Source organism: Bufo gargarizans, chromosome 2, assembly GCF_014858855.1.
Source record: "Bufo gargarizans isolate SCDJY-AF-19 chromosome 2, ASM1485885v1, whole genome shotgun sequence".
Lineage (NCBI taxonomy): Eukaryota > Metazoa > Chordata > Amphibia > Anura > Bufonidae > Bufo > Bufo gargarizans.
Window position 1 is genome coordinate 41,048,032 of NC_058081.1, and position 21,603 is coordinate 41,069,634.

Here is a 21,603-nt window from a genome sequence, read left to right on the forward strand (position 1 = left end):
GGGTGCACTCTGCTGCCAGTATTATTTATGGGGACACTCTGCTGCCAGTATTATTCGTAGGTGCACTCTGCTGCCAGTATTATGTATGGGGACACTCTGCTGCCAGTATTATTTATGGGGACACTCTGCTGCCAGTATTATTTATGGGTGCACTCTGCTGCCAGTATTATTTATGGGTGCACTCTGCTGCCAGTATTATTTATGGGTGCATTCTGCTGCCAGTATTATTCGTAGGTGCACTCTGCTGCCAGTATTATTTATGGGGACACTCTGCTGCCAATATTATTTATGGGGACACTCTGCTGCCAGTATTATTTATGGGTGCACTCTGCTTCCAGTATTATTTATGGGTGCACTCTGCTGCCAGTATTATTTATGGGTGCACTCTGCTGCCAGTATTATTTATGGGTGCACTCTGCTGCCAGTATTATTTATGGGGACACTCTGCTGCCAGTATTATTTATGGGGACACTCTGCTGCCAGTATTATTTATGGGTACACTCTGCTGCCAGTATTATTTATGGGTGCACTCTGCTGCCAGTATTATTTATGGGGACACTCTGCTGCCAGTATTATTTATGGGGACACTCTGCTGCCAGTATTATTTATGGGTGCACTCTGCTGCCAGTATTATTTATGGGTGCACTCAGCTGCTAGTATTATTTATGAGTGCACTCTGCTGCCAGTAATATTTATGGGTGCACTCTGCTGCCAGTATTATTTATGGGTGCACTCTGCTGCCAGTATTATTTATGGGTGCACTCTGCTGCCAGTATTATTTATGGGTGCACTCTGCTGCCTGTATTATTTATGGGGACACTCTGCTGCCAGTATTATTTATGGGGACACTCTTCTGCCAGTATTATTTATGGGGACACTCTGCTGCCAGTATTATTTATGGGGACACTCTTCTGCCAGTATTATTTATGGGTGCACTCTGCTGCCTGTATTATTTATGGGGACACTCTTCTGCCAGTATTATTTATGGGGACACTCTGCTGCCAGTATTATTTATGGGGACACTCTGCTGCCAGTATTATTTATGGGGACACTCTGCTGCCAGTATTATTTATGGGTGCACTCTGCTGCCAGTATTATTTATGGGTGCACTCTGCTGCCAGTATTATTTATGGGTGCACTCAGCTGCTAGTATTATTTATGAGTGCACTCTGCTGCCAGTAATATTTATGGGTGCACTCTGCTGCCAGTAATATTTATGGGTGCACTCTGCTGCCAGTAATATTTAAGGGTGCACTGTGCTGCCAGTAATATTTATGGGTGCACTCTGCTGCCAGTATTATTTAAGGGTGCACTCTGCTGCCAGTAATATTTATGGGTGTGAATGTAGCCAAAAGTAAGTAACCTGAAGTGAAGATAGTTTGTGGTGGTTGTCAAACCCTTAGGTTCTAGTCTGGCAGAGACTCAGGGGAGGGATGCCTTATTGTTCAAGGTAATCTCAACATTAAAGCTTGGACCCATTACCAGAGATTCTCACTGGAGGTCTGGCCCAAGGATCAGCTGGGTCCTTTGCTCCTTGCAGTCCATAGAAGTCCATTCCTTTGATGCAGATCTTGTAATCTTGCAGACCTGTCTCGGGCAGATGTTGGCAGTACATGAGGCACAAAAATCAAAGATGGCCAATTAACCTCTGTGATGCTGACACACCACAACTGGCAAAATTTCTCATTTTTATAGTAAATAATTTCTTATTTCAACAGTAATACAATTACTTAAGGGATTTCACAAATCAACTTGGCCAATTGTTAAGGCAGAGAGTCTCATGATGTTTGTGATGCCAAATTATGCAGTAAGCCCCTGAGGACCTGGTGCAGAGGATGGGAGCGCTAGAGGCCCTGAAGAGATGTGTCAAGGTGTACTCCCTCAGGCTGTCACTCCCTGGGATTCGATTCAGTGAAAAGGTGGATTGAAGGAATCAGACAGATGTAGAAGAACAACAGACGTCTTTCTTTACTGAGTGCAAATGATGAGTTACATCCAGCTGTCACCTGTACAAGGCGCAATGTCTCTATGCCCAGTTGATGAGGTATGGTGGCAAGCAAAGTGGCAGACAACAGCACTCTAGGGCATTCCTCCTCTCTCTCCTGATTTCCCTTTGCTACAGCTATACACTGGCACCTGTGGCTGTAGGTGTACACTATTTGCTAAACATAGGCTTTTGGGTTTGCGTGAGCTGTGCGATGGTGATGGATGCTTTAACATGTTCTCCCTCACCTGCAACAGGATCTGTAAACCTATACTTGATGGTCATCCCGCTGCCATAGTTGCAAAGAATATCTACAGTCTTGAAACTTCAGTCTCCCTGGAGCATTGTTCCCCATAATAGAGCTGAATCTGGGGCCCTTGAGCCCCTTGGAGCAGGAGCAGATGTTTGTGCTTCCTCACTCATTAACCTAGGTAGCTCTCTCTAGAACTTTCTCTAGTGCTCCCCCTCCTGGTAGAGAGCCTGGATAATCTGAGGGTCCAGGGTTCAAGTCCCTGTTTGGGCGTTAGCTTTGTTAAATGGATTAGGCAGTGGCTGAGGGACAGGCAACAGAGGGTTGTAGTCAATGGAGTATATTCAGACCAAGGTCTTGTTACCAGTGGGGTACCTCAGGGATCTGTTCTGGGACCCATATTGTTTAATATCTTTATCAGCGAAATTGCAGAAGGCCTCGATGGTAAGGTGTGTCTTTTTGCTGATGACACAAAGATATGTAACAGGGTTGATGTTCCTGGAGGGATACACCAAATGGAAAAGGACTTAGGAAAACTAGAGGAATGGTCAGAACTCTGGCAACTAAAATTTAATGTGGATAAGTGCAAGATAATGCACCTGGGATGTAAAAACCCAAGAGCAGAATATAAAATCGGTGATACAGTCCTAACCTTAGTATCTGAGGAAAGGGATTTAGGGGTCATTATTTCAGAAGACTTAAAGGTAGGCAGACCATGTCATAGAGCAGCAGGAAATGCTAGCAGAATGCTTGGGTGTATAGGGAGAGGCATTACCAGTAGAAAGAGGGAGGTGCTCATGCCGCTCTACAGAGCACTAGTGAGACCTCATTTGGAGTATTGTGCTCAGTACTGGAAACCATATCTCCAGAAGGATATTGATACTTTGGAGAGAGTTCAGGGAAGAGCTGCTAAACTGGTACATGGATTGCAGGATAAAACTTACCAGGAAAGGTTAAGGACCTTAAGGCTACTTTCACACTAGCGTTCGGGGCTCCGCTTGTGAGCTCCGTTTGAAGGCTCTCACAAGCGGCCCCGAACTGATCCGTCCAGCCCTAATGCATTCTGAGTGGACGTGGATCCGCTCAGAATGCATCAGTCTGGCAGCGTTCAGCCTCCGCTCCGCTCAGCAGGCGGACACCTGAACGCTGCTTGCAGCGTTCGGGTGTCCACCTGGCCGTGCGGATCCGTCCAGACTTACAATGTAAGTCAATGGGGACCGATCCGTTTGAAGATGACACACTATGGCTAAATCTTCTAACGGATCCGTCCCCCATTGACTTTACATTGAAAGTCTGGACGGATTCGTCTGAGGCTATTTTCACACTTAGAAATATTTTAACAATATAATGCAGACGGATCCATTCTGAACGCAAGTGTGAAAGTAGCCTAACATGTATAGCTTGGAAGAAAGACGAGACAGAGGGGATATGATACAAACTGCTAAATACATAAAGGGAATCAACAAGGTAAAAGAGGAGAGAATATTTAAAAGAAGAAAAACTGCTACAAGAGGACATAGTTTTAAATTAGAGGGGCAAAGGTTTAAAAGTAATATCAGGAAGTATTACTTTACTGAGAGAGTAGTGGATGCATGGAATAGCCTTCCTGCAGAAGTGGCAGCTGCAAATACAGTGGAGGAGTTTAAGCATGCATGGGATAGGCATAAGGCTATCCTTCATATAAGATAGGGCCAGGGGCTATCCATAGTACTCAGTATATTGGGCAGACTAGATGGGCCAAATGGTTCTTATCTGCCGACACATTCTATGTTTCTATGAAATAGGATCAGCCCATTCCCACCAAGAAGGGAGGAATGGGATGGTCAGTACCATTCCTAATGCCAACTTACCTTATCGTTGCTGATGTACGTAACATCACAATATAAAATGTAAATAAGATTACATCACATAGAACAACAGCATATACAGCCAGGTCTGGGGTACAGCATATACAGCCAGGTCTGGGGTACAGCATATACAGCCAGGTGAACATAGTGTTCGTGCAAAGCACTGTACACGTATGGCGCTCTTCTATCCTGGACCATGCTGTATCTGCTGGCATCACTCAATACTCTGATGCCAGTGGATTAACCCCTTAGATGCCACGGTCAGTGTTGACCGTGACATCTAAGAGGATTACAGAGGGAGGGGGCTACGTCTCTGAACCCGTCAGCTCCCCATTATTGCGGGGTCCTGATGGATGCTGTACAAAGGCCTTCCGGCAGGGTTGCCAACCGTCCGCAGATTCACGGACAGTCCTTAAAAAACGGGTGTTTTCTTCAGCCATCGGTAGCATCCAGCAGAAAAAAAGCCTGTCTGTGAATCATCTTCAGCATTCACAGAGCATTCGCTGTGAACACAGTGGATCCATGCAGGCGCTGTCCATGATGTACAGTAGGCCACAGGCTTCTTCCAGGCCAGCCTGCAGCCTAATGTTACAGTAGCTCTGTCCCTGCGCAGGCGGCATGCCGCTTGATGATGTCATCACGTCTGCTTGTTTGCAATGACATCATCTGACGATGTGCTGCCTGTGCCAGAACCCTCTGTGGGGACACATTCTGTCCTCCTACCCCAGGATGGCAATACAGTTCAGTTCAGAAGTCAGCGGGCACCTGCAGCCACCAGCCAGATACATAGGTTAACTCTGGCAGCGTTAGATCATAACTTACCTGGCTGGCAGCTGAGAGGAGGACTCAGACGGCACCCTGGGTGTTGGCCCAGTCCTCCCCAGTATAAAAAACTGTATAATATACCTACCGTCTCAAAGGAGCATGGATCGGCCACTCAGGAACCTGGTAACCTAATGCACCTCTTCTGAAAATCCTCCATCTGCTAATATCACATCCTCAACCGAGTTTTCAGTCTGGTCCATGGACAGGGTAAAGGCAGTCCAGAACGGTGGAGGTGTAGTGGATAGAGTCATAAGTATTAAAATGCATGGCGCATGTGCAAACTCCTGAACACACCTCGTCTGCGCATGCGTCACAGAGATTAATTGTTCTGGCCCCATTCCTAGCGCCTCCCCCATCCTGGGCTGTGGAACTGACATCCCTATCCACAGGACCTGACCAGATACCTGGTAAAGGACGTGACTTCAGTGAATGCGGGATTCTAAAAAGAGGTGCATCCCGTGACCAAGTTCCCGAGCAGTCGTTCCACACAACTGTGGAACCGCTGGGTCCCAGGAAACCTCTTTGAGTGAAACTGCTGGGCTGCAATACCAGATAGAGCCAAAAGATAAGAGTGGCACTGTTTCCGGAAGAATGCAGTAAGTGTTTCAATTATAGGTCAATCAAAGTGTGTATGTTGAGTTGAGTGAGAGCTTTGTCGATTGACTACTTTTTACCTGATTTATTTAAAATTAGCAATTTTTTGGGATAGAATTGTAACCTGGGAATATACAAGTTATAACCAAACACTCAATTTTATTGTGACCAATATTCATGGTGCAGCTCCGGACCAGCGCCCTGGTGCACAAAAGGTCCAGAACATGGAACAGGAGCTGTCAGCTATCCCTTTGCATACTCCTTTTTCTAACAGTCCCCAGCTTCTACTGGCAAAGCACTGTCACAGGACCACATTCTCTGGATAGTCTTCTTCTTGATGTCTGAAGGTAGAATAAGAACCTTGTCGCTGGAGCTGCTAATGTATTAGCAGTGGGGATGTTCTCTGTTATGGCTCCTGAAAGGGTTCCCAAGCAGAGGATGCTTCTTGATAACTTCCATGTGCTCTAATGCCCTGATTTCATCCGTTTCCACCAATAATTTCTGGGTAAGGGTTAAAGCCAGCTAAAACAAAGATCGGAAAGGTTATCGTGCTCAGTTCTTTGGGATAAGTGGCATCATGGAAGTATGGTAGCTGCTTCTCTCTCTGTATAAAAGCATCATGCCCATGTGGCCAAGCCAAATAATCTGTTCAGCTCAAACCTACCAATCATGCATATCCCTTAGGGCTCATGCACACGAACATTTTTTGTGTTCATTATACTGGCCGTTTTTTTAGTTCAGTATGCGTTACTTATGCTGAACCATTCATTTCAATGGGTCAGAATAAAACACCTGAAGTGTGCATTCCGTTTCCGTATTTCCGTTTTTCTGTCTCGTTTTTCTGCAAATCACGTTCCGTGGCTCCATTCAAGTCAATGGGTCTGCAAAAAAAACAACACATACGGAGTGTACTCCGTATGTCTTCCGTATCAGTTCCGTTTTTGCGGAAGCATCTATTGGAAATTCTATGACCAGCCCAATTTTTTCTATGTAATTACTGTATTCTGTATATGCCATACGGAAAAACGGAACAGAAGAATGGAACCAGAAACACTACTGAAACAAAAAACAGAAAAACTGATCCATTAAAAACGGCCCGCAAAACACTGAAAAAGCCATACAGTCGTGTGCATGAGCCCTTATGGAGATAATTACAACCTACGCGTTCTCTCTTAATTAACACACAAACACCCCCTTTCTCCACAACTGTTGCCAAACTTTTATCAAGTCATTATCCTTGTAATGGTGAACCGTGACCAGATTACAAAACGTATGGGGGTGATAAGCGATCTTGTAACCATTAAACATATTTCTTGGTGGGTTTGTGGGTAAAATATTCAGTTTGTACAAACAAACGCCAATAAAAGCGTCTTCGATGCCAAAGAATATGATTTCTTGAGCTACTTTATAGATCTTTTGGGCCATATCTCCTGAGAACACGTATCCTGGACCTGAAGGGTATGGTGGGTATGTGTCTCCAGGGTAAACTTCCTCAGATATGTACCATTGGCTTTCTTTGTCCCGTATAGGTCCTGTATGGCGTACAATTAACCCAGTTACATAATTAGTACGAGGTGGAAGATCTGGATGGAGAAGTTGGTGGACCAAATAGTTGACATTGAGAAAGACATCATTGTCCACCTTCATCACATAGGAGGCATTAGGGCAGAAATCTGTCACCCACTCCATACCCAATAAAGTTTTCAGAGTTAGATTTTGATAGGTATCCAGGAAGTCCTGCTGAACAATGTCCTCATAAATGGTACTTTCCTCTTCAAGGAGCCTCTGTATGGCCCCAGTCATAACAGGAGAGATTCCAACCAAGAAGAGCATCATAACGTCAACATCTCTATAGTTGCTTACATTTCCCCAAGTCATCCGTATGGTGTCTCGAGCTTTCACATCCTGACTTTCTCCGATCACCAGGAGAAGTAGGAATGGATTCCGTGTCAGACATTTTCTGGGTTGGTTAATTAGAAACCTGTAAGGATGTGGATAAGGATATACTCGCAAGTGATTTGTGGCAGAAGATGAAGAGTTCAGGATAATAATATGACTTGTGAAGGATTGAAGATGGACATGATGTTGGAACTGCTTCCATGTGTCCAACATGATGTTGAGTCCATCAAAGATGTAAAACAATGCCAAACATATGACACTTAGAAGACCTGATTTTAAGATTTTGCAAGTGTTTAGTCTTCTTATCATGATGCCTCCTAGAAAACACAAAGACATAACATAATTGTAAATCTTGGACATTTATTTGCTTATGTTCACCTACTTGCTTGGTTGTGGCCATCAAAGCCCCATCACAAATCACATAAGATATGCATAGATTAAATGTTTTAAATCAGAACGAAGGTGATTCAAGGATGTCAACTCCAGGACACCACTCAGCTCTGACCTGGAGTGGTAAACACTGGTGCTCCACCAATTACACTAGCGGGAGCACTATTCATGACCATTAGTTTGACAACCCTATAGTTAGCTTTAGATCTTCGTTTGATGTTCCGCTCCCCCCTCCTCCTGTCACCCCACTAGTGACCCTGCTCCTCCTCCTCCTGTCACCTCACTAGTGACCCTGCTCCTCCTCCTCCTGTCACCTCACTAGTGACCCTGCTCCCCCCTTCTCCTGTCACCTCACTAGTGACCCTGCTCCCCCTCCTCCTGTCACCCCACTAGTGACCCTGCTCCTCCTCCTCCTGTCACCTCACTAGTGACCCTGCTCCCCCCTTCTCCTGTCACCTCACTAGTGACCCTGCTCCCCCTCCTCCTGTCACCCCACTAGTGACCCTGCTCCTCCTCCTCCTGTCACCTCACTAGTGACCCTGCTCCTTCTCCTCCTGTCACCTCACTAGTGACCCTGCTTCCCCCTCCTCCTGTCACCTCACTAGTGACCCTGCTCCCCCCTCCTCCTGTCACCTCACTAGTGACCCTGCTCCCTCCTCCTCCTGTGACCTCACTAGTGACCCTGCTTCCCCTCCTCCTGTCACCCCACTAGTGACCCTGCTCCCCCCTCCTCCTGTTTCCTCACTAGTGATCCTGCTCTCCCCTCCTCCTGTCACCCCACTAGTGACCCTGCTCCCCCCTCCTCCTGTCCCCCCACTAGTGACCCTGCTCCCCCCTCCTCCTGTCCCCCCACTAGTGACCCTGCTCCCCCTCCTCCTGTCGCCTCACTAGTGACCCTGCTCCCCCCTCCTCCTGTCCCCTCACTAGTGACCCTACTCCCCCCTCCTCCTGTCCCCTCACTAGTGACCCTGCTCCCCCCTCCTCCTGTCCCCCCACTAGTGACCCTGCTCCCCCTCCTCCTGTCGCCTCACTAGTGACCCTGCTCCCCCCTCCTCCTGTCCCCTCACTAGTGACCCTGCTCCCCCCTCCTCCTGTCCCCTCACTAGTGACCCTGCTCCCCCCTCCTCCTGTCCCCTCACTAGTGACCCTGCTCCCCCTTCTCCTGTCACCCCACTAGCGACCCTGCTCCCCCCTCCTCCTGTCACCCCACTAGTGACCCTGCTCTCCCCTCCTCTTGTCAGCCCACTAGTGACCCTGCCCCCTCCTCCTGTCACCCCACTAGTGACCCTGCCCCCCCTCCTCCTGTCACCCCACTAGTGACCCTGCTCCCCCCTCCTCCTGTCACCTCACTATTAACCTTGCTTCCCCCTCCCCCTGTCACCCCGCTAGTAACTCTGCTCCCCCCCCCACTAGTGACCCTGCTCCCCCCTCCTCCTGTCACCCCACAAGGAAGAAGCTGAACAGACTCCACCGACTATGATGAGATCCGTTCAGTTTCCGTTAGGGATCCTGTCTTTTTACCGGACACAAAAGTCCTGCATACAAGGCTTTTTTGTCTGGTCTTTCTACAGAGTCTGCAACACAGACTCCAAAAGCAGCCTCCAATGCAGATTTGAAGGCCTACGTATTATGTATTTTAGTAATACTCACACGTGCCCCCTCACAGTGTTTTCATTTCTTTCTGGCAAAGCTGGTTCTGGCCCGCAAAATTTATACCATGTCTAGTGCGGCCCTCAGACGAAAAATGGTTGGGCACCACTGGTATAGACCACTGATTAGAGATAAAAATGCAAAAATATAAAAATAAAAATCAAAAACATGTAATTCCCAAAGGAAATCCCTGATGGTGATTAGTCCAAATATTCAATGATTAATGATGTTATTCAATTCAAAGAATTGTTAATGGTACTTTACTTGATTCAAATAATTAGTTAATTATTGTCCATAATTCATCCAATGATCGCTGTTCATGATTGCATTAGTTACCTTTAGAATAACGATGTTGATGGTAATATCTTATCCAAATGACTCATTAGCTGTTATTCTGAATTCATCCAATGATCACTGTTCATGATTGTATTTAATAAAAATAATATTAAATAATCAGTGTTGTTAGTTGATCCAGATCTTAATTAGATTCTTAATTCAGGAATCCGTGTTCATAATTGTGATAGTATCAAGTAGTCGTTAGTCCCCTATTCAAGTTCATGTAAATATCTCATCCATCTACATCATGGATAGAATATTCCCCGGGTTAAATCTCATCTATACAGTATCAATGCGTATATATATTAATGCAAACTGTCTGTCTAAAAAATAAAATAAAAACTCATTTAAAAAATGCTATTTGAAAAAAAAAAAAAAAAAAAAACGCATAAAAAATGCAGGTGCGTTTTTTTTATATTATGCGTTTTAAATGGAACCTGTCATCAGCGTTATGCAGCCCATACTAACGGCAGAATAAAGTAGCGACAGGTGCGTTGATTTCAGCGGTCTGTCATTTTAAAGTAAGTGGTTGCCGAGAACCAACATCACAATCATTGCAGACTGGGCCTGGAAAAGAGTCCCGGCCACCTGAGAAGAGTCCTGGTTATTCATGAAGTCCTGCTCTCCTGCCCACCTGCTGATGACTGACCGGCTTCTACCTAGTTTTCCCCCTTTCTCTCTAGGAGAGAACTGCCAATCATCAGCAGATGGCGGGAGAGCAAGAGATTATGGATAACCAGGACTCTTCTCAGGTAGATCTGACTCTTCTCAAGGCCTGGGCTGTAATGGTTATGATGCTGGTTCTCGGCAACCACTTACCTTTAACTCATAAGTGACACACCGCTGACATCAGCATTTCTGTCACCATTTTATACTGCCCTCGGTGAGGTCAGTATCAAGGTGATGACAGGTTCCCTTTAAAATATACACTGATTTGGAAGATTACTCAGTAATAGAGAAATGAATTATATATTGTTGAAAATATATTTCCAAACTTTAGGATACGCCATGTGTGTATTATATCATTATTGTTGGCTTGTTACAATGTTAGTTTTATGTTACAAGGTTTATTTGGACCCCACACTAACAAGGGATTTAAAATCCACTCCACGTTTTCCATAGAATTTTATATAGAAGTTCCGCCCTATACAATGGCAAAGCTCAAATAGCAGAAATAGTGGATCACACCTAGAACCACTGAGGAAGGAGCCGGGAGCTCCGAACCACGTTTGGTAGAACTGTGTCATCCAGGAGGATACCCCCTCGTCCCTCAAGACACTACAGTCGGGATATTAAGTGTAGACTGGAATCGCCCAATACACTGCAATAGACAGCACGCTGTGTCAAAGAACGAGAGATCATACCAACACGTGGGACGCCAAACGGAAAGGAACTACACTACTTGACTTACGGGGAACCAGGAGACTTGGCAGGAGGTAGACTTCACCGCCTATACACGGTTGCTCCTGGGAAGACATCTAAGTGGTAATGTAGAGCTGCCAGCAGCAAAAGACAGTTTGCATTAATACATATACGCATTGATACTGTATAGATGAGATCTAACCCGGGGAAAATTCTATCCATGATGTTAGATGGATGAGATATTTTCATGACCTTGAATAGGGGACTAACGACTGCTTGATACTATCACAATTACTGAATATTTGGACTAATTACCATCAGGGATTTCCTTTGGGAAATATATGTTTTTGATTTTAATTTTTATATATTTTTTTATATTTTTGCATTTTTATCTCTAATCAGTGGTCTATACAATAGATATGTATTCGATCATGTACTGATGCAATACGCATTTCTTTTTTGGCTATGATTGCTGCTTATATTGTACTCTAACAGTAATTGATTTTTTATATTGCTATTGTTTGTTTTTTGTATGGGGTATATTAAAGTATGAATTTTCAGGGCAGTTCCAGATGATTGAGTGTCTGTTAATATTTCCAAGCATAGAATATAGTACTAAAAGGCTGTGGGGTAGGCCTATAACAGTGCACCTATATCCAGAAATTGAGACGGGTGAGCCACTATATCAATTTTCTATTCACAATAATAATGCCTACTAGAGATGAGTGAACCTGTCATCATCATTGAAAAGAATACTGTAGCATTGGGAAGGCTTAGGCTACTTTCACGCTGGCGTTTTGGTTTTCCGTTTCTGAGATCCGTTCAGGGCTCTCACACGCGGTCCATAACGGATCAGTTTTGCCCTAATGCATTCTGAATGGATAAGGATCGGCTCAGAATGCGTCAGTTCGCCTCTGTTCAGTCTCCATTCCTCTCTGGAGGTGGACACCAAAGCGCTGCTTGCAGCATTTTGGTGTCCGCCTGACGATGCAGAGGCAAACGGATCAGTCCTGACACACAATGTAAGTCAATGGGGACGGATCCATTTTCACTGACACAATCTGGCACAATAGAAAACTGATCCGTCCCCCTATTGACTTTAAATGGTGTTCAAGACGGATCCGTTTTGGCTATGTTAAAGATAATACAAACGGATCCGTTCTGAACAGATGCATGCGTATTGTTGTATTATTGGTGCTGATCCGTCTGTGCAGATCCATGACGGATCTGCAACAAATGAGAGTGTGAACGTAGCCTTACATGTAATTTGTATTATAATATATATATATATATATTTTATATTTACTTGTGCCCCCAATATATATTGGTCCTCAGTCAGCAGTCCACTGTCCGGTGGTCGTGGTCCCTTGTGTCAGACTTCATTGCGTGGCAGAAACAGACAGACCCACAGTCGCACCATGGTGAGCCTTCAGACCAGCCTGTGCCATATGCACTCAGCTGCTTTAAGTACCATATGGTGCAAAAGCTCACCACGTACATTTTATATGTAACTTTATGTTATGGATTAGGCAGTGGCTGAGGGACAGAACACAGAGGGTTGTAGTCATGGAGTATATTCAGACCAAGGTCATGTTACCAGTGGGGCACCTCAGGGATCTGTTCTGGGACCCATATTGTTTAATATCTTTAGCAGTGAAATTGCAGAAGGCCTTGATGGTAAGGTTTGTCTTTTTGCTGATGACACAAAGATTTGTAACAGGGTTGATGTTCCTGGAGGGATACACCAAATGGAAAAGGATTTAGGAAAACTAGAGGAATGGTAAAAAATCTGGCAACTAAAATGTAATGTTGATAAGTGCGAGATAATGCACCTGGGGCGTAAAAACCCAAGAGCAGAATATAAAATCAGTGATACAGTCCTAACCTCAGTATCTGAGGAAAGGGATTTAGGGGTCATTATTTCAGAAGACTTAAAGGTAGGCAGACAATGTCATAGAGCAGCAGGAAATGCTAGCAGAATGCTTGGGTGTATAGGGAGAGGAATTACCAGAAGAAAGAGGGAGGCGCTCATGCCGCTCTACAGAGCACTAGTGAGACCTCATCTGGAGTATTGTGCGCAGTACTGGAGACCATATCTCCAGAAGGATATTGATGCTTTGGAGAGAGTTCAGGGAAGAGCTGCTAAACTGGTACATGGATTGCAGGATAAAACTTACCAGGAAAGATTAAAGGACCTTAACATGTATAGCTTGGAAGAAAGACGAGACAGAGGGGATATGATAGAAACTGCTAAATACATAAAGGGAATCAACAAGGTAAAAGAGGAGAGAATATTTAAAAGAAGAAAAACTGCTGCAAGAGGACATCGTTTTAAATTAGAGGGGGCAAAGGTTTAAAAGTAATATCAGGAAGTATTACTTTACTGAGAGCGTAGTGGATGCATGGAATAGCCTTCCTGCAGAAGTGGTCGCTGCAAATACAGTGGAGGAGTTTAAGCATGCATGGGATAGGCATAAGGCCATCCTTCATATAAGATAGGGCCAGGGGCTATCCATAGTATTCAGTATATTGGGCAGACTAGATGGGCCAAATGGTTCTTATCTGCCGACACATTCTATGTTTCTATGATGATAAGTAGCTTTATGTCATAAATTAAGCGCAGGCTACAACACAAAGGGAAAACAAAGTCTAGCAAAAAAATCTGATATTTGTAAATGACCCCCAGTGTTTTAGTGATTTCCATCAGTGATTGTCAAAACACGATTTGAGCCTCCACAGACATAAGGTATAAAGATCTGCACCTCTTCTGTCTTTCTGACCTGCACATCTTTTGCCTCTCAATCACTGATCAAACACTGAAATGAATACTAGTTCTGAGGCCTCGTCCATATTTCCATGTCAGTGTCACATCCGTGAAAAAAAGCGTACGTGTTTGATCTGTGATGTCCGTGAAAGACTTCTTCCAGAAGAATGTGGGAACGTGACTCTGCAGCCGCCTCCACCCAACACCGTTTCGCCAACCAGGCTTCTTCCAGAAGAAGCCTGGTTGGTGAAACGGCGTTGGGTGGAGGCGGCTGAAGAGTTACGTTCCCACATTCGGTATGGCTTAATGGTTGTGCTTTATATTACTCACGATACACGCTACTGTATTGGTATGTACTGAAGTGCAATGTGTTTTTACACCGCTGTGTATTACAACTGTTAAGTTTTGGGTAGGGTTGCATGGCCCTGTTTTTGGGCCCCTAATACCAGTTATCATGTATCATTATGGTGAGAGCCATTGCCTTAGGTGTTTATTGAGTGTGGAGGACGGACTCTGCTGCCCCCTCCGTATCCTCCTTTTGGTTGATATTTGCTGCTATTCTTTTTTATGAACTTTTAACATGTGTATGTATTATATTCAATAAAGTACTATTTATTTGTAACCTGGAGGCTCATTGATGAGTTTTTTGGTGGGTCTCCTTTTAATGAGCAAAAATTTTACATTTTGTACAACATTTTAGTGTTCAATATGCATAAACAATCAATTACATAACAAGCCAAAGTTTATCAATGTGTTATTATATTACTATTTTCCATAACGCCAATTATTTTCTAGCAATATCGTTAACATTTATTCGGTGAATTCAAGAAATAAATCAAGGGGGGGGAGAAAGAAATAAACAGAGAAATTAAGTGGGAAATAGACATAAAGTCAGGTATCTGATAAGTAACCAACCTATTTTGCTTTTTCTTATCAAAATTAATCCTCTGGACAATTTTCCAATGAAATCTGAAAATTCTGTAGAGTAAATAAACTCAGAAAGGGAATTCCATCTAGCATAAAACCTATTTCTCTGATCATTTGAGTGTGAGATTTCCAATGCCTCGGTATCGCCAAACGTGCTGCCATAAGTAAGAACCTCAGTGCGTTTTTCTTGAACTGGGCTAGAGTCCCCGTTGTTAGTGATAAAAGAGTCACCTGGGGTGTGTTTTCTATTGTTTTCCATGAGAATGAATACCTGTAACACCTGTTCTCAAAATGTTTTTATGGGCTGACAGGACCACCATATGTGCAGAATCGTGCCCTCTTCTTCCTCACATCTCCAACACATATTAGACACATTAGGAAAAATTCTATGGAGAGTCGATGGACAATAATACCATCTAGACAAGATGTTAAAATTATTTTCTTTCGCTTGTGCCGAAATGGATAGTCCATGAGAGAACATACACATCTTTAGGATGTCCTCCGGTGAGAAGGTGAGTTGTAAATCCATTTTCCATTTCCAAAAATAGGGAGCCACATCTGGATTGCTTTGATCTAATAATATTCTATATAGCTGTGATAGTCTGAAGTGTGTGTCAGGTTTTAAAAAGAGGGTGTCGAAGTCTGTCATGTCAGGGCATTTATCCCGATCAAACAAGCTACCTAAGTAGGACCTCAGCTGAGCATAGGCAAGCCTCGTCGTCTATCTTCCGGTACGCAAGATTCATAAGATGTCACCCTTGTGTTTTCCATTATTTCTCGTATTCTAGGGTATGCTTGCCTATTCCAATTCAGAAACTTATGTACCCCATACCCAGGCGCAAACTCGGGATTGCCCATAAGAGGAGTCATAGGACCCGGTCTATGTGATATCTGGAACTTTGAAACCCAAATGTCCCATAAAGAAAGCGTGTGCCGCATTAAAAAGGGACAATCTTTTAATGGATGTCTGCTGTTTTGTGAAACCCATGGGGCCACCTTTAGATCCATAGGGGAGAGTTCTTCCTCCACCTGAACCCATAACTTCCCAGCTACTTGACCAGTTTAAAATCTGCATGATACAATTTCAGATCTGGTAATCCCATTCCTCCTCGACACCTGGGTTTATTCAATGTCCTAATGTTTAACCTGGGTTTACTATCGCCCCAAACAAAACGTATCATAGCTCTTTGTAGGGACATAAAAAACTCCCTTGGGACACAAATGGGTATTGCTTGAAAGAGGTTTAAGAATCCTGGTAAAATATCCATTTTAACTACACTCATCCTCCCAAACCAAGACATAGACATCAACGAATAAGTCTGTAGTTCCCCTAGGGTCCTTTTTTTAGGGATATGTAATTAAGTGTATCACAGCCCTCTCGTCTGCAGTAATTGTGGGTAATGCCGTTTCTTCAACGTATGAATTGATTCGACTTTCAAAATCTGATGTCTTCATATCAGCCATTTGCCCTCTGATATTATACAGGGAGTGCAGAATTATTAGGCAAGTTGTATTTTTGAGGATTAATTTTATTATTGAACAACAACCATGTTCTCAATGAACCCAAAAAACTCATTAATATCAAAGCTGAATATTTTTGGAAGTAGTTTTTAGTTTGTTTTTAGTTTTAGCTATTTTAGGGGGATATCTGTGTGTGCAGGTGACTATTACTGTGCATAATTATTAGGCAACTTAACAAAAAACAAATATATACCCATTTCAATTATTTATTTTTACCAGTGAAACCAATATAACATCTCAACATTCACAAATATGCATTTCTGACATTCAAAAACAAAACAAAAACAAATCAGTGACCAATATAGCCACCTTTCTTTGCAAGGACACTCAAAAGCCTGCCATCCATGGATTCTGTCAGTGTTTTGATCTGTTCACCATCAACATTGCGTGCAGCAGCAACCACAGCCTCCCAGACACTGTTCAGAGAGGTGTACTGTTTTCCCTCCTCGTAAATCTCACATTTGATGATGGACCACAGGTTCTCAATGGGGTTCAGATCAGGTGAACAAGGAGGCCATGTCATTAGATTTTCTTCTTTTATACCCTTTCTTGCCAGCCACGCTGTGGAGTACTTGGACGCGTGTGATGGAGCATTGTCCTGCATGAAAATCATGTTTTTCTTGAAGGATGCAGACTTCTTCCTGTACCACTGCTTGAAGAAGGTGTCTTCCAGAAACTGGCAGTAGGACTGGGAGTTGAGCTTGACTCCATCCTCAACCCGAAAAGGCCCCACAAGCTCATCTTTGATGATACCAGCCCAAACCAGTACTCCACCTCCACCTTGCTGGCGTCTGAGTCGGACTGGAGCTCTCTGCCCTTTACCAATCCAGCCACGGGCCCATCCATCTGGCCCATCAAGACTCACTCTCATTTCATCAGTCCATAAAACCTTAGAAAAATCAGTCTTGAGATATTTCTTGGCCCAGTCTTGACGTTTCAGCTTGTGTGTCTTGTTCAGTGGTGGTCGTCTTTCAGCCTTTCTTACCTTGGCCATGTCTCTGAGTATTGCACACCTTGTGCTTTTGGGCACTCCAGTGATGTTGCAGCTCTGAAATATGGCCAAACTGGTGGCAAGTGGCATCTTGGCAGCTGCACGCTTGACTTTTCTCAGTTCATGGGCAGTTATTTTGCGCCTTGGTTTTTCCACACGCTTCTTGCGACCCTGTTGACTATTTTGAATGAAACGCTTGATTGTTCGATGATCACGCTTCAGAAGCTTTGCAATTTTAAGAGTGCTGCATCCCTCTGCAAGATATCTCACTATTTTTGACTTTTCTGAGCCTGTCAAGTCCTTCTTTTGACCCATTTTGCCAAAGGAAAGGAAGTTGCCTAATAATTATGCACACCTGATATAGGGTGTTGATGTCATTAGACCACACCCCTTCTCGTTACAGAGATGCACATCACCTGATATGCTTAATTGGTAGTAGGCTTTCGAGCCTATACAGCTTGGAGTAAGACAACATGCATAAAGAGGATGATGTGGTCAAAATACTAATTTGCCTAATAATTCTGCACTCCCTGTAAAGTGCTTCATAATAAAGTTTAAAAGCTTCTGCTATTTGAGCCGGATGATAAACCGATGTGCCTCTTTCATTTTTTATGATAGGAATGTAACCTAATGTTGCCTGTTGGCGGGGGTGTATAAATCTCGCTAAAGCTTTTCCAGGCTTATTGGAGGTCTCAAATATGTAACTACTAGTGTTGGGAGAGCATGCTCAGCCGAACACTAGTTCAGCTTGAGCATCACGATGCTCGGCACATCACAGTATTCGGCCGAATACCGCGTGTGCTCGAGCGCCATGCTCGAGTCTCCTCCCCGCATGTTTTTTGCCTACTACGCAGCCAATAAATGTGCAGGTAAGTACTGCTATTAACTGTAATGCCATAGCCATGTTGACTGCTAGCATTTCAGTTATTGACTGTCTGGAACGCATCATTGGATGTTATATAGCACCCGATGACACGTGCCAGAGAGAGCTGGAGAGCAGAAGGGAGAGATAGTGTAGGGAGTGAAAGGAATATTTTAGTTTTTATACTTGTTATAGACCCAAGGACTATTGTATGTATGGCAGCAATATATATTTTTACCGCAACCTGTGCTAAATAGCTTGCAATTGTTTGGCCGCTGCAGACAGCGACATTATCTGCGCTACATCTCCTGTATAACGTTAGCACAGCCTAAAAATATCTCTGACATCAAGTGTACTTTTTCCGTAGACGGTGTCCACTGGTGACAGCGACATTATCTGCGCTACATCTCCTGTCTAACTTGTGCGCAGCCTAAAAATATCAGTGACATCTAGTGTACTTTTGCCAAAGACGGTGTCCGCTGCGGACAGTTACATCATCTGCGCTACATCTCCTGTATAACGTTTGCGTATCCGAAATATCAGTGACATTCATTCAGTGTAATTTTTTATTAGACGGTGGTGACAGCGACATTACTTGTGCTATACCTCTTGTATAACGTTTGTGCATCCTAAATACCAGTGACATTCACCCCTAATGTTTTAGATGGTCAGATCAGCAGCAGGCCCTCGCTCCTAATGTTTTAGATGGTCACCAGCAGGCCCTTGCGCCTAATGTTTTTGAGGTAAGGAGAAAAGAGACCGGCACTCGCTTGTTTAGATGATGTTGCTGAGCTTTATTGTCACATTCCAGTGACGTGTTTCGGCATACAATCTGCCTTTGTCAAACAGTTTGACAAAGGCAGATGGTATGCCGAAACGCGTCACTGGAATGTGACAATAAATCACAGCAAGATTATCTAAACAAGCGAGTGCCGGTCTCTTTTCTCCTTATCTACAAGGGACGCCGGCCCTGAGACATGTGCCCTACTTCAAACCGCAGTGCCGATTGATATATTGTATTAATGTTTTTGAGGGCCACCAGCAGGCCATCAATCATAATTTTTCAAGGGTGTATGATGCCCTCCTTTATGTGTAATAAAGGGTGTATTAGAATGCCGGTTCCTTGTAATTTTTAGCAGCCCTTTCCTTTAGTGCATTGGCTTTATTAGTGTAGGAGTCCCACTACATGAACAATGGTACCACAATGTGAATGAGGCCCTCCATTCCTCCTTTATGTGATATACAGGTTGTATCGGAGTGCCTCTTCCTTGTAATTTTGGGCAGCACTTGCACTTTATATACACAAGTAAATGTACAGGAAAGAATGTTTCCTAACAATTTTTCCTCCAAAATACCTTTTATCTTCGGTTTTGTGTGTATTATTGTAAATCTGTAAAAGTGGCGTACTACTCGGACAATATCATTCCCAGCAGTGACCTGGGAGTCCAAGATGCATCCAGACATCCTCCCCATGCTGTTCCCGAACCATTTCAGTGGTGTTTCCATCAATTTCTGACCTTTTCCTATGAACCAGACCCCCTCCCCTCTTCAGAGCAGGGGGTGCCTGGTTTAATGCTCGGGTTCTCCCAATGACTTCTATTGTGCTCTGGTGCTCGGCAGAGCACCCAAGCATCCCAAAGTGTTCTACTCGAGCACCCGAGCACTCTGGTGCTTGACTAACACTAGTTACATTATGTCTTAACGGGGTTGTCCGGCCTAGGAGCAACTTGGCCTACTCCTCTTGCTGGAGCAGAGGTGGCAAGTTACCATGACCTCTGCGGACAATTCCTGGCCTCATTTACCTGGCACGTGACCCTGTTTAAAGTATGTTTTCTGTAATAGGAGAATGTGCACCCTCTTTCTGTGCATGCCATAAGACTTTGGAACGCTTTTCAGGGACATTAAAACCCCGAACGTTCAATGAGGCAATTTTGACACAAGGCGGAACCATCGATTCAAGTGTATCAACTGTGAGATAGTAGTATACTCTGCCCTGGGAGACAAAGAATGAAGAAAAAAAAGAACTAAAGTATGTGTAGTGTTTAAGTATCTCTTGAGTTTCCTCGCTACTTGTGAGCGTCAGAATCTGCCAAAGAAGATGGAGAAAGGAGAGATAGGAATCTCAAATAATTCTGAAAGTACCAATCTATTTGAGGATATTCTAATCTTTGCCAGAAAGGTCTCTTTGTATCTAGGTTATTTTTTAGTAGCTTTAAAAGAAAAGACACAAAAAGAAAAAGAGGAAAGGGGAAAAAAAAAAAAAAAAAGAACAATAAGGAAAATAACAGAGAGAAAAAAAATGAAGAAGGGCGAAGGGCGATACGTCTCTCAAACAATGGAGACAAGTTTTCAAATGGAAGACTGACTTCCAACAATGGAGTAAAGAAACCGCCCCGAGGCCGAAAAGCCAAGTTATATCATAACTATACAATAACTCTCATAACAACCCTGTATAGCAAAAAGGGCACATAACTTTAGCTACTATCTAAGTGGATTGAATAGGACTCTCTAAGTTGTAATCAATCTGTAACTTGCTGGGTCTAGTAACTCATCTGCGAGAGTTCATGGATCCTTCTTAAATTTCTGTGTTATACGCAGGCTCCTCAAGTGTTCAGGGAGGCAGAGTCCTATTGTTGCTTCTTTGAACATCACTCCTAGGTCTTCTAAGTAGAGAATGTGAGGGAAGCGGAGGCAGGCTCTGCCATTCCGGTAGTTGAATAGCAGGTAGATCTAAGGCTGTGAGAAAGGATTGCACATCCTCTGGGTCACGTAGCTCAAAGTGGTGGCCATTCTTGCGTACTAATAGTTGAAACAGGAGCCCCCATGAGTAGAGAATATTGTGCGCTCTAAGAAGGTCTAGCAAGGGTTTGAGGGCTCTCCTCTGGGCTAGAGTAGCTCTAGATAGGTCTTGAAGGATTGTTAGGGTGGCCCCATCAAAGTCAATGGTAGAAAAGTTGCGGGCTTTCTTCATGATTTCTTCTTTCACCGCGTAGTAATGGAGACGGCAGATGATGTCCCTTGGTCTGCAGGGGTCCAGATTAATAGGAGCCAGCGTATCTCCAAGCGATCCGAGACAGTTTTTCTAGGACGGTACTGAACAAGCCTTGCAGTGTAAGGATCAGGTCTTCTGCTTTGGTGGATTCTAGGAGACTCCTTATTCTAATATTATTCCTTCTATTCCGATTTTCAATGTCATCATGTAGGCAATATAATTGGCATATCTGAGGATCTCTGGATTCCCCTTGGGTCATCAATTCTTCAACTTTGGCCACAGTATGATCATGCATGGAGGCCACTTCCTCCACCTTCTCCTCTATTGCTTGTATATTAGCTTTTACTGCAGTTACTTCTTGCTTGTAAGAATTTTCAAATCTCTCTACAAATGTCTCCATTTCTTACCT

General features: G+C 43.9%; 1 protein-coding gene and 1 pseudogene across 1 annotated transcript in view; both read right to left on the bottom strand.

The window, feature by feature from the left end:
* The window catches only part of LOC122929302, a 29,743-nt pseudogene extending 24,606 nt beyond the window's left edge, over positions 1-5,137 (bottom strand).
* A 1,213-nt stretch (positions 5,138-6,350) lies between these two features.
* LOC122929303 (beta-1,3-galactosyltransferase 2-like) overlaps positions 6,351-21,603 on the bottom strand; it is a 110,670-nt gene continuing 95,417 nt past the window's right edge. The window contains exon 2 of the mRNA XM_044282822.1: positions 6,351-7,716. Coding sequence (XP_044138757.1) covers positions 6,677-7,708 — 1,032 coding nt within the window. The 5' untranslated portion in view covers positions 7,709-7,716 and the 3' untranslated portion in view covers positions 6,351-6,676. The remainder of the gene's footprint in view (positions 7,717-21,603) is intronic.